Source organism: Capricornis sumatraensis, chromosome 16, assembly GCF_032405125.1.
Source record: "Capricornis sumatraensis isolate serow.1 chromosome 16, serow.2, whole genome shotgun sequence".
NCBI classification, from domain to species: domain Eukaryota; kingdom Metazoa; phylum Chordata; class Mammalia; order Artiodactyla; family Bovidae; genus Capricornis; species Capricornis sumatraensis.
In genome coordinates, this window is record NC_091084.1 from 57,199,157 (window position 1) to 57,210,678 (window position 11,522).

An 11,522-nucleotide genomic window follows, 5' to 3' on the forward strand; every position below is an offset into this window, starting at 1 on the left:
GGCAGAGGCAGTGCAGGCCTCCTTTTCCTTGGCCCATCTTGCGCTGCAGGAAGGAGACTCAAGGCTCTGCCGCTGTTGCTGCACCCACACAGACTCATACTCCTCTCCTCAGCGATGACCCTGCACCATCCTCTGTCTCTTTCCAGATCTGGAACCACCGAGTCTTGAAAGACGAGTTCCTGGGCCAGGTGCACCTGAAAGCCAACGCGGACGACCTCCAGGCCCTGCACACCCTCCACCTCCGGGACCGCAACAGCCGGCAGCCCAGCGACCTGCCGGGCACCGTTGCCGTGCGCGTGCTCAGCAGTGCCTCCCTCACGGCCGTCTGATACCCGAAAACCTACCTGCACCTGCAGCTCTCATCACCTTCTGCATGTCCCCAACCTGGCCAGGGACCAGCCTGGGAGCAGGACACCGGGGTCCTTTTCCCACCTTTGCACTGACCTGCTGTGTGACCTTGGGAGGTCTCTGCCCCTCTCTGGGCCTTAGTGTCCCAAGGACCCCAAAGCATTCCCTTCTCATGGAGGAGTCTTCTTGCCTGAGACTTAAAATAGCGCCCCCTACCCCAACTGCCACCATGGCTAAGGGACTCTGTCCATTGAAAACCTTTTCCCAAGGCCCTGCTGTCTGCCAACGGAGTGCCAAGATGTCACTTGTTTACACACGAACTGCCACATCCCCACAGGCCCACCCTTGTCCCACGTGTCCCCAGGGCCTGCCCCTGTGTCCCAGACTTGCTGTCTCTGTCACCTTCTAGCCACCATGAAAGGCTGCTTGGCTCTTGGGTTCCTGCTCAGGCTGGAATTGGAGAAGTGTGCAGGTGACATCTGTCTGATCTCCAGTCCTACCCACGCACCTGCCTGTCGTTCATTCATTCAAAGGGGATTTGCCAAATAAGTAAACAGCGTCCGTGCGGCCCTGGACGGAGCCAGGCCCTCCCCACAGCCCCGCGAGGCCTGGAGGCCGTCCTGGGCCTGTCCGCCCGCTCTCAGGTCCTCTCGGAGGCAGATGCCCGGGGGGGCTGCCGTCGCCTTCTCCTAGGTTCCATCTCCTTCCCAGCCTCTGGCTTAGGGTCCCTGGAGAGGCGGTGGCCGTGGTGTCGAGGAAGGGTGTCCTGCCCCCACCGCCCTGATGTGGGAAGGAGTGTGTCTGGTGTAGTGGGCCAGCAGGTGGAGGGGGCGTGGGGCACATGTTCCCAGGGCACACTCTGCTGCAAGACCTGGGCTTTTCCTCGGGGCAGAGGCTCTGGGGTGGTGGTCTCCATCCTGCAGGGCTCAGGTCACCCATCACGCTTGGCAGGAGATGGTAAATCCACTTCCTGACCAGAGGCACCTCCGCCAGCATTCCCCCCAAAAACGCGGCTGAGGAGCCATAACCCTCTTGCTGCCTGGACCAAAATGCTCCTTTTAGTCCTCAATGTTTTATATTCTTTCCGTTTTAACTCTCAATTTTAACCAGGGGTTTTTAAAGGAAAACTGAAAGCCTGACCCCTTTTTTCTTCTTAAACTCCACTTCCTGTGATCCTCTGATTTTATTTTGATCTGCTTAGGGAGGGACGTGGGCGAGGTCATACCTTCTCAGAGGAGGTCTGGAGGTGGATGAAGAAGACAGGGGTTTGTACTGGGATGTTTTGCCAACCGGCGTCAGCTGTGTTCTTAGAGTGTTAGGGCTGTGGCCAGTTTTGGGTCTCTTCTGTGTTCTTTTTGGGCTCCAGACCAGGTGATATAAATGAAAAAGTCCAGTTGATTCAAGATGGGGAGTTCCTGTGGCCTTGCTGGGAATTCCTTCAGGGAAACCTGACTTTTTGGCTCCAGATCTGGCTCTTCGGTGCATTGTCCTGGCTGGATCTGTTGGATGCTTGACTTTGCCTCCTTACTCCGGCCCACTCTGCCCCTGTGTCCTGGTCCTGGGACATGGGAGGGGCCGGGAACTGAAGGACCAGGAGAACAAGAGGATTCCTTTTCCTGAACCTGAGCCTAGGGTGAGGACTTTGTGTGTGACCAGGAGCAAGTTGCTTAAACCTCCTGTGCCTCGATTTCCCCCTTCTGCAAAGTGGGGCCAATAATTCTCATTTGTCAGCACTCTTCCTAACAAGTGCTGAATAAGGGCAAAACAGTACCCTTTCTCTGTGTATCTCTGTATGCGTATGCACTATACACGGTCATGTAATCGCCACTTCTCAATGTCTATTGGAAAGGAAGATTTGAGAGTCGGATAGAGAGGTGAGGGCCAGTCAAGCCAGCCTGGGAATTCCGGGGCCCACACGTGGGTCTTTGCTCAGCCACGTGCACCTGGGCCACGGGGGAACCCAGGGCCACCTGGGTGGTCTGCATGGACTTCTGCCTGGGGGCTGGGCACTGTCCCCTGCCCCCTTCTCAAACAACTGGCTCAGCAGTCCTGCCCTTGCTCCCACCCTTCTGGGTGGGCCAGGCTGGCTCCTGGCTGTGTGATAATCTGGGTCCCAGAAGGTCCTGGGGCCTGGGTATGTGAAGATGGAGGTCTTTCAGGCTGGGGCTGGAGGTTGGGTGGGGAGAGCAGCTGCTCTGCTTGCTTGGTGCACCCTGCAGCTCCCGGGGGCCTCAAGTCCCCATTTGAAGATGGGTGGGGCCCCTGCTCTGTGCCACCCTGACTTGGGTGCCACCTGGGTGACTTCCGTGCCACCCTGACTCACCCCTCAGGGCCGAGCTCAGGGTCAGGTGAGTGGAGACCTGTTCTGTTCTCAGAATAAATGTTACCACAATTCCAGAGAGGCCTGCCTGTGTCTTTGTTCCTGGAATGACAGTGAAGGGGACGTTGCCTGGGCCTGGGGGACTGTCCTCTGGGCTGAGAGTCGCATGAGGTAGTTGCAGCTGAGGCTGGGCCCTGCTCTCCCTCGCTACCCAGGGGGGACTTGGGGTTGCTGTCATAGGAATCACTCAGTTGTCCCTTCCCCTGGCCTTCTTCCACGTCTGTTTTGGGCACTGGGGGTGCAGGGAGACAGCCACAGTGCCTTCTGTGGGGCAGCCTACAGACTGAGGAGGGGCACAGAATGAGTGGCGAGGTGGTGTGGGAGCCTGCTGGGGGCAGTTGCGTGAAGGAGGCCAAAAAGATGGGCTTGTGGGGGCACAGATGGGGGGTGGACCAGAGTGGAGGCTGTTGGGGGGAAGATGCTGGCAGCTCAAGCCAGAAAGCCAGGGCTGGCAGTGAGGAGAAACCGGGTACGTTATGGAGATAGAATGGACAGAACTTTGTGACTGGGTTGAGGGAGGGGAACAAGAGAGAAATAACTGAATTAAGACCAATATTTCCCCCTAAGACGGAGAGAAGTATATGGTGAATGAGGTGCCCACCTTAGCTTAGTGCCTGGACCCTAGTGGGTTCTGAGGTGTAGCTACACCGCGTCTGGAGAGAAACACATGCCCGACCCCTCATCCCCTTCCTTACTGCTTCCCTCCATCCCTGCACTCTGCCTGGAGCACCATTTCCTCTCCAGGACTCAATTTTTCCATCGGTGTGAGGCTGACACCCATTGCCCGCCCACTCTGGGACGCTTGGCAAGAGATGATTAGGGGGGTGCTACGTACCAAGAGGAACCTCCCCAGATGGCAGGTGGGAGTCCAGCAGCGGGGATCGGGTCCGGGAGCAGCTCCTATCATGGGCTCCTGGTCAAATACACTCCTGCAGCCAGGGGTCTTCGGGGGTCAGGGTCGGCAGGTTGAGGGGGCCCAGCCCCCACAGAGGCTGGGTTCCAGTGTTGCCACCCACTTGCTCCAGGCACAGGCTGGATGCTCAACCCTGCTCTCCAGGGGGCGCCATTGGGCCACTGGTTTCCCCCTCCACACCGCGTGCCCTACACCATCCTGTGGGTGGCAGCCAGGTGGCGCCTTCCCTCAGGCACATCCCAGTTAACAGAGAAATCAAAAGAGCTCCTCCCTCCATCCCGGCCAAAGCGGCCCTGGAGAGGCCTGCTTGTCTGGGGTGGTTGCCAGGGTCGCTGCAGGCTAAGGGCCCTGAAGTGCAAGGGCCAGGTCCCAGCGGGGAGTCCTGGGTGTCACTGTCTTTCCTGACGCTAATAGCGAACACTCTTTATTTTTTCCTTTTTCACTCTCCTCCCCTACTGTAAAATCACATTTTCCACTTCAATTTGCCTGAGTCGCACAGTCAGCTGGTTTGAGAAAGTTTCCTGGATGGTGAGTGACCACAGGCACCCCCGTCCCTACCCGCCAAGAACAAGCTGTGGGTCAGTGGTGAAGTGATGAGCTTCAGGGGGACAGCTCTGAGGGGAGTCCTCGGGAAGTGGCCTGAGGCAATCAATGGCAGTGTGTTGGGGGCAGGGAGGAAGGGCCAGGAGGCAGGGCTCGCTACCTCCCTCCCTGCTTGCTGGTCCTTTGCTCTCACAGCCATTTTGCAGAGAAGGAACCAGGCGTAGCAGAGAGCAGGCAAGGGCCCCGACCCAGCAAATCAGTGGCCGAGTCAGGATCAGAACGAGGTTTCCTGAGAGCAGGTGGCGGTGTTACTGCAAATGATAGGAGGCAGTTGAGGTTGAGGTGAGGGGCCCCGGGCCTGGCCCCACACTGGTCAGCCACACAGCTGAGAAAGGCCTCGGTGACCCTGCCTCCCAGCGGGGTGGCTGGTCCTCCCTGCCAGGGCCCTGGGCGGCACAGCCCGCCTCCCAGGCTGATGTCACGACACCCAGACCTTCGAGGGCCCTCCGACTCCGCCTCCCGGGGGAAGGCTCCAGAGTGGGAAGGAGAGGGCAGCTGGGCTGGCCAGAGAGCTGTCCTGGGCGGGAGAGAAAGGGAGAGGCTGGGAGAGAGAGAGTCATGCTGTGAAAAACCCAGAGCGACCCCAGAGCAAGGCCCAGAGTGAGGCCGAAGAGGAGGGGGCGTGTGTCTGCAGGCTGGCCCAGGCCCCCCGCCCCAGCCTCCTGAGCCCTCCTCACAGGGGGCAGCTGCAGTGCGGGTGCCGGGCAGCTGGAAGCCAGGTAAGGACGGGCTGCTCACTCTCCTGGGCACTGGGAGAAAGGTTTGCTCAATTTCGGGGGGAGTCAGGGGCTTGGGCCACCTGGAGCTACTGCCCCCACTTGCTCCTGGTCTGGGCCCCCTGCCATCTCTCTGACAAGAGCTGGGATGGGAAGGGAGGCTGGGAATGACATGCAGGGGGTGGGGGGAAGGAGTGGCAGAGAGAGTCCTCTGCCCCTGACTCTTTGTCTCTTTAGGCCTCTCTCAGCCACTATCTCTTTCTCTCTCTCCTTGGGTAAGTCACTTAGTCTGTGCCTTAAATTTCCCATCTGTGAAATGGGAGATGAAGCCCCACCAGGCAGGGGTGTTATGGGGACCAGGTAGAATTGAGCACCAGGTATGGACAGGTAAGGGCTTCCCAGGTGGTGCTAATTATAAAGAGCTTGCTTGCCAGTACCAGAGACATAAGAGATGCGGGTTTGATCCCTGGGTCAGGAAGATCCCTGGAGGCGGGCATGGCAACCCACTCCAGTATTCTTGCTCCTCCATGGACATGTACAATCAGTTCTCTGTTCCCTGTTGTCAATTAAAAAGCAATTAGGGAGGGGGGTTCAGGATGGGGAACACGTGTACACCCGTGGCGGATTCATGTTGATGTGTGGCAAAACCAATACAGTATTGTAATTAGCCTCCAATTGAAACAAATTTATATTTTAAAAAAAGCAATTAACTTGAACAGGGATTAGTTTTTATTTTTAGGAAAAAAAAGTCTATTTTGTAGCTTTTTCCTTACATGTGGCCCTTAAATTCTACCCCCTTTCAACAACCCCTTTCCACCCCCTTAAAGCCATGAAGGCCCAGCACCACAGCTGGGCAGTCCTTGTTGAATTCTCTTCCCAGCCAAGCACCCAGGCCGAGTGCAGTCTCCAGAAAGACAGTGTGCCTGCTGTATCCTGGAGCCCCAGGGCAGGGGTCAGGGCTCAGGTGTCAGACAGTGTCATGGGCAGAGGATCAAATGCCCCAGTGCCTCTGAATGGACCTTATGAAAAATTGATGCTCATCCTCTCATCCTGGGAGGCAGGTGGGGGACCAGAGGGGCCTCATGCCAGAGCCTATGGGCTGGGGTTGACATTGATCACCACAAGTTCAGCCCCACAAGTTCTTCCTGAGCTGGCCATGGATCTGGCCCTGGGCTGTATGAGGTAATAGCTGAGCCCCACACCCTGCCCTGGATCACTCCCCTACTTTGGAAGCAGAGGTGGGTTAGACCCTGACCAGACAGCAAATGCATTTAGTCAGGGCTGTACGGAGGGAAACATCAGAGCTCTTGGCAGCCTGGGGATGGTCAGGAAAGTTTTCCTGGAGGAGGTGCCCTGAAACCTAGGTAGGAATTTGAGTTCCAGGCAGAGGGGCCAGAGTATGCAAAGGCCAAGAGGTATGAAAAGGGCTGGCATATTTCAGGAAGAGTGAGTGCTGAGGATGGCCTAAGGGCAAGGGTAGGGCAGGAAGAAAGCAGAGAGGCAAGCTTGAGAGGCACAGTCTGGGCCTTAAACGCCAAATGGAAGAGATCAGGCTCACTATCCTGAAGGCAGGGGCTGTCATGAGCAGGTCATGCCCAGTCTGACCTTCCTCTTGGGCCGGTCTCCTGCACTCCTGGGGCAGCCCTGAGCTGGGTGGTTAGAGACCAAGTCTTAGTCCTGAATTTGCCCTGCCCTGCTGTGTGACCTTTGGCAAGTCTTGGTCCTCCTCTGGGCCCCTTTGCGCATATGTCTGGGTGAACAGGGCTGCACTTGCTACTTCTCAGGAGCCCTTTGGGAATCTTTGAATAACAGCAGTGAGAGACCAGCTCAGCTGCTCTGGGCAGGGGAGCTGGTGACGGTGGCAGAGGCTCAGGTCACACAGGCTGGGCTGTGGCCAGAGGGAGAGAAGCCAGGGAGAGTTCCCCAGAGGGAGGAGGGGCTGGGGCTTTGGGAAGAGCCCAGGTGACCCCAGGCAGGCCCAGTGCTTCCACGGCTGGTCTGCTCAGAGGCTTGCTCTGGTCTCTTCCTCTGCAGAATCGTGTCTGGCCAGGCGGGCAGCAGGAGCATTTGACCAAGGACAATGGTGATTCTTCAACAGGTGAGTGCTTCCCCTCACCCCACGGGCCTTCATCCTTCTATGCCAGGAACAGCCCTAGAAAAACTCCTATCTATGCTTCAAAGTCCAGGTGTGAAACTTTTCCTGACTCTCTCAGGCCCAGTCTAGAGCTTCTCCCTCTGAGATGTCTGTTGGGGCCTCCCTTTCTCGTTGACTCACCGCACTGGTCAGAAATTATTTATATTTATCTCCAAATCCCTGGGTATTCCAGGCAGTGGAACAGCATGAGTAAAGGCCCAAATGTAGGAAAACTCTTGGGGAAAGAGAAGAGGAGGTTGGCAAGTCTCCTGAAGCCAGGCCCGGAAGGGCCTTGAGCCTGCCTGGGGAGCAGTGAGGCGGGGGCGACATGGCTGGTGCTGCAGCCCCTGGGTGACTTGCGGAAGAAGCAGAGGTGCTGCCTCTAGCTGAGTCCTCCAGCCCCTCTTCTTTCCCAGGGTCACAGTGGCCTCTGACCTTCAGCCCTTCCCCGTGACCAGCCCAAAGCTCTAATGAGCTCCTGGTCTCCAGAGCCAGGAATGTGGGCCCTGAGCCAGGTTGGCCTGGCACCAGGCCCCCGGGCTGGGGGAGGGTGTGCCCTTGGGGGCTTGGCCAGTGGCCTCATGTCCTCCAGGACCATCTGGGACCAATGGGCAGCCTCATCTGGCAGCTGCGTGTTTGAGTGTGAGTATGTGGATTTGTGTGTGAGAAGGTAGGATTGGGAGAGACAGACTTCTGTCCTGGGGCTGGAGGAGACCCCCTCTAGAGCCCCTGGGCCTGAGAATCTGTTCAAAGGACTGTCAGAGATGGCCAAGACCACCGAAAGAAGGGAAGGTCACTATCACTGAGTGTTGGCTGGGTGCCAGGAACTGAGCTGCAGGCGGAGATGGGTGAATGGGGACATTTGCAGACTCCAGAGGAAAGGCTTGGGTCACCCATAGCCCCCAAGGGCGTTTTCCCTCAGGAGATCTCTGTCTCGCTGGCCACCCTCCCCCAACCTGCCCTCAAACCCTGGCCCACCTCACCTGAACCTGGCTCTGCCCACCCCTCACACAGAAAGCACATTCCTGTTACTTCTCTGGTCCTGAGTGAGGTCCCAGCTCTGGGAGACAGCCAGCACATAGCCTTGAGCTCATCTTGGGCTTCGCTATTGATAAGTCAGTGGACTTTGAGTGCATCCTTCAGCCTTCTTGAGCCTCAGTTTCCTTATCTGTCAAAACAAGGATAAAAACCTCCTTTGCCAGCCTGACTGCTGAGAAAATGGAATGCCCCGAGGGGTTCAGTCAAAGTGCTTCTTCTTTCACCTGCCTCCCAGGTCCCCCTCCCTCCTCCTGCCACCCCTTGCCCGTCCGGAGCACTTGTCTCCTATCTCCTGGCTGACTTCTAAGGCCTCACTGTGACCACTGCCTTTGGGACCCTGCCCTGTCCTGCCCACAGTAGAGTCTGGTCACACTCCACCTTCTTCCCCTACCTTATTGGGGCCTCCTGGTGAGCCCAGAAATGGGGGACAGCCTTCATCCTGCCCCGCACTGCCTCTCAGCCCTGGTACCAGCCCTCTCAAAGATGGAGCTCTGTGCTGAATGAATGAATGATTGTGGTTACACCCTCATTTGGTTTGAAGGGCTAGGGCATAATGATAGGTAGGCCTCAAAGGGATATTTAAGAATGAAATATGATAACACTAGACAATGCTTGCTCAGTGATGGACTCAGCTCAAAAAAGATTAACTGCCACAATGACTACTACTAAAATCATATTAATAGCATTCCTGTGTATGAGGGTTTTCCATTCTTTTCTCTCTTCCACTTTATTTGGGATAAATTTTTGAGGAGACCACAGAGACTATGATGATTCTTGACCCATATGTAGAGTGTCCCATCCCAGCCTTTGTGTAGAGCCCCCATAAGTACCAGGCACCGAAAACATCTTCATAAAGATGTGTTAAGAATCCAAATCTCTTCACTAAGGAAAAAATTTTATTCATTTGCTAAGGATTCTAATTCTTTAAGTAGCATCCACATTGGTCCTACTATATGCTGGGTACTCTCCATTCTTGATTTCATTTTATTGTCATAAGGCAGTGACATAAGGATCTTTGTGCCAATATCACAGGTGAAGAAATTGAAGCCCAGACAGAGTAATTTAGACATGAGCTGGGGCAGGTCCAGATAGGATGGGGAGCCACGCTGGTGAGGGGGGCAGCACGCAGCAAGCGGGCTGCTGTGCAGGGTACAGGGGTGTGGCACAAGGAGCGGGCACAGGGCTCAGGGGAGGAGCTCAGACTTGCCCTGCTGGGTGGAGTGACATTTGTTGAGCATGAGCTCCTTCTTAGGGACCCTGTGGTAGTCTGAGCAGACCCATCATGCTGATGGCTTTGGGAGTGGTAGCGGTGGTGGGCGGGGGGAGTGTCTGGAGGTTCCTAGTGTGCCAGGAGCCACTTCCTCCAGCCACAGTCTCACTCACCCACCCAGCAAAGTGGCACTCAGCCCCTTCTCTATACCAGGCTGGGCACAAAGGATGCAGAGATAAACTGACTGCTCCCTGTCCTGGAGGAGTTTCCAGACCAAAGGGGGAGACAGCTCTGAAACACAGCAAGGGTGCCTCGTAAGCAGAACTGTGATAGCAGGAGTCCTGGGGGAGGCGGGGGTAGAGTGGGGTGGAAGGGATCTTGGGGATGGGGAGGCTTCTGTGATACGGGGTGGGTGGGGGGTGGTGGCATCAGGGAAGGCTTTGAGGCATTGTGGTAGCCCCTCACTTACAGATGGGAGACTGTGGTCTCAGGGAGAGGGAATTGCCCCAGGTTGCAAGGCTAGCTAGTGCTTGTGAGAACCCTGAGATCCGTGGTACATGTAACCTGCTTCTTTGAGGACCTCGGGGAAGGCTGCTCTGCTTAAGTAAGATATGATTTCTGGCTTGATGGTGAGGCCAGTGGAGGGACTAGATGTACTTAGCCTAGATTCATAGATCAGAGTGAAGTTTGAAGATAAATTTGTGGACTGTTGGTAACAGTTGGAGTAAGTCTTTTATTAAAATATAATGTTTTTCTTTGTTGTAACAGTTTCTGATTTAAAGTCCATCTTGTCAGATATTAGTATAGCCACCCCAGCTCTTTTTTGGTTACTATTGCTTGGATATATTTTTCTATCCTTTCGCTTTCAACCTATTTGTGTCTTTGGATCAAAAGTGAGTCTCTTATAGATATGATAGCATATCGTTGGATTATGTTTTATTTTTTTAGCCTATTATGCCAACTGCTACCTTTTAATTACAGAGTTAAATTCATTTCCATTTAGATTTACTTCTGCCATTTTGCTATTTTTCTGTATGTCATATCTTCCCCCCAACTCCTCTATGATGACTTAAAAATTTTTATTTTATTTTATTTTTTATTGAAGTATAGTTGACTTACAATATTGCATTAGTTTCAGGTGCACAGAAAAGTGCTTCAGTTACACATAGATACAGACATACACATATATTTTTTCAGGTTCTTTTCCCTTATAAGTTATTATAAAGTATTGAATACAATTCCCTGGGCTATACAGTAGGTCCTTGTTGGGTTATCTGTTTTATATATAGTAGTACATATCTACTGTATCTAATCTCAAGCTCCTATTTTGTGTTTGTCTTTTTTTCCCTACTCTACTGTTTTGGTTCCCTTCTCATTCATTTCTCTCTCTCTCTAGCAGTTACTCTGGAGTACACAGATTTTTTTCTACTGGGGTTTATAATTAACACCTTACATTTAATAACAAGCTAGTGGGGGTTAACACCAAAGTAGCTTCAGTAGTATACAAAAGCTCTGCTCCTATACAGTTTCAGCCCTCTCTCTTTATAGTGTTACTGTCAGAAATTACGTCTTTATACGCTATGAGCCCATTAACATAGATTTGTTATTTTATGCGTTTGTCTTTTAAATCACATAGGAAAAAAGCAGAGTTACAAAACAAAAATAACAATAAGGCAGGCCTTTATATTTACCTTTGTAGTTACCTTACTGGATTCTTTATTGCTTTGTATGGCTCAAGTTGCTGTCTAGTGCCATTTAATTTTAGCCTGAACGATTACTTTTGGCATTTCTTATAGAGCAGGTTTACTAGCTATAAACTCCCTCAATTTTTGTTTATCTGGGAATGTCTTAGTTTCACTTTCACTTTCTAAACAATGATTTATTTATTTATTCAGCTTGGCTGTGCTGGGTCTTCACTGCAGCGTGAGGGCTTTCTCTAGCTGCGGCAGTGGGGGGCCACTCCTCGCTGTGCTACCTGAACTCGTTGTGGGGGCTTCTCTTGCTGCAGAGCACAGGTTCCAGGCTCTTGGGCTTCAGTAGTTGCAGCACAGGAGCTCCGCAGTTGCGTCTCTAAGGCTCTGGAGTGCAGGCTCAGAACGGTGGCTCGTGGGCTTAGTTGTTCCACAGCATGTGGTATCATCCCAGACCGGGGACTGGACCAGTGTCCCCTGCACTGGCAG

General features: G+C 53.9%; 1 protein-coding gene across 2 annotated transcripts in view; it reads left to right on the plus strand.

Moving 5' to 3' along the window:
* CAPN5 (calpain 5) overlaps positions 1-375 on the plus strand; it is a 36,633-nt gene extending 36,258 nt beyond the window's left edge. For both annotated transcript variants that reach the window (XM_068988989.1, XM_068988990.1), the window contains one exon: positions 147-375. In XM_068988989.1, the coding sequence (XP_068845090.1) occupies positions 147-329 (183 nt within the window). In that variant the 3' untranslated portion in view covers positions 330-375. The remainder of the gene's footprint in view (positions 1-146) is intronic.
* Positions 376-11,522: the final 11,147 nt, after the last annotated feature.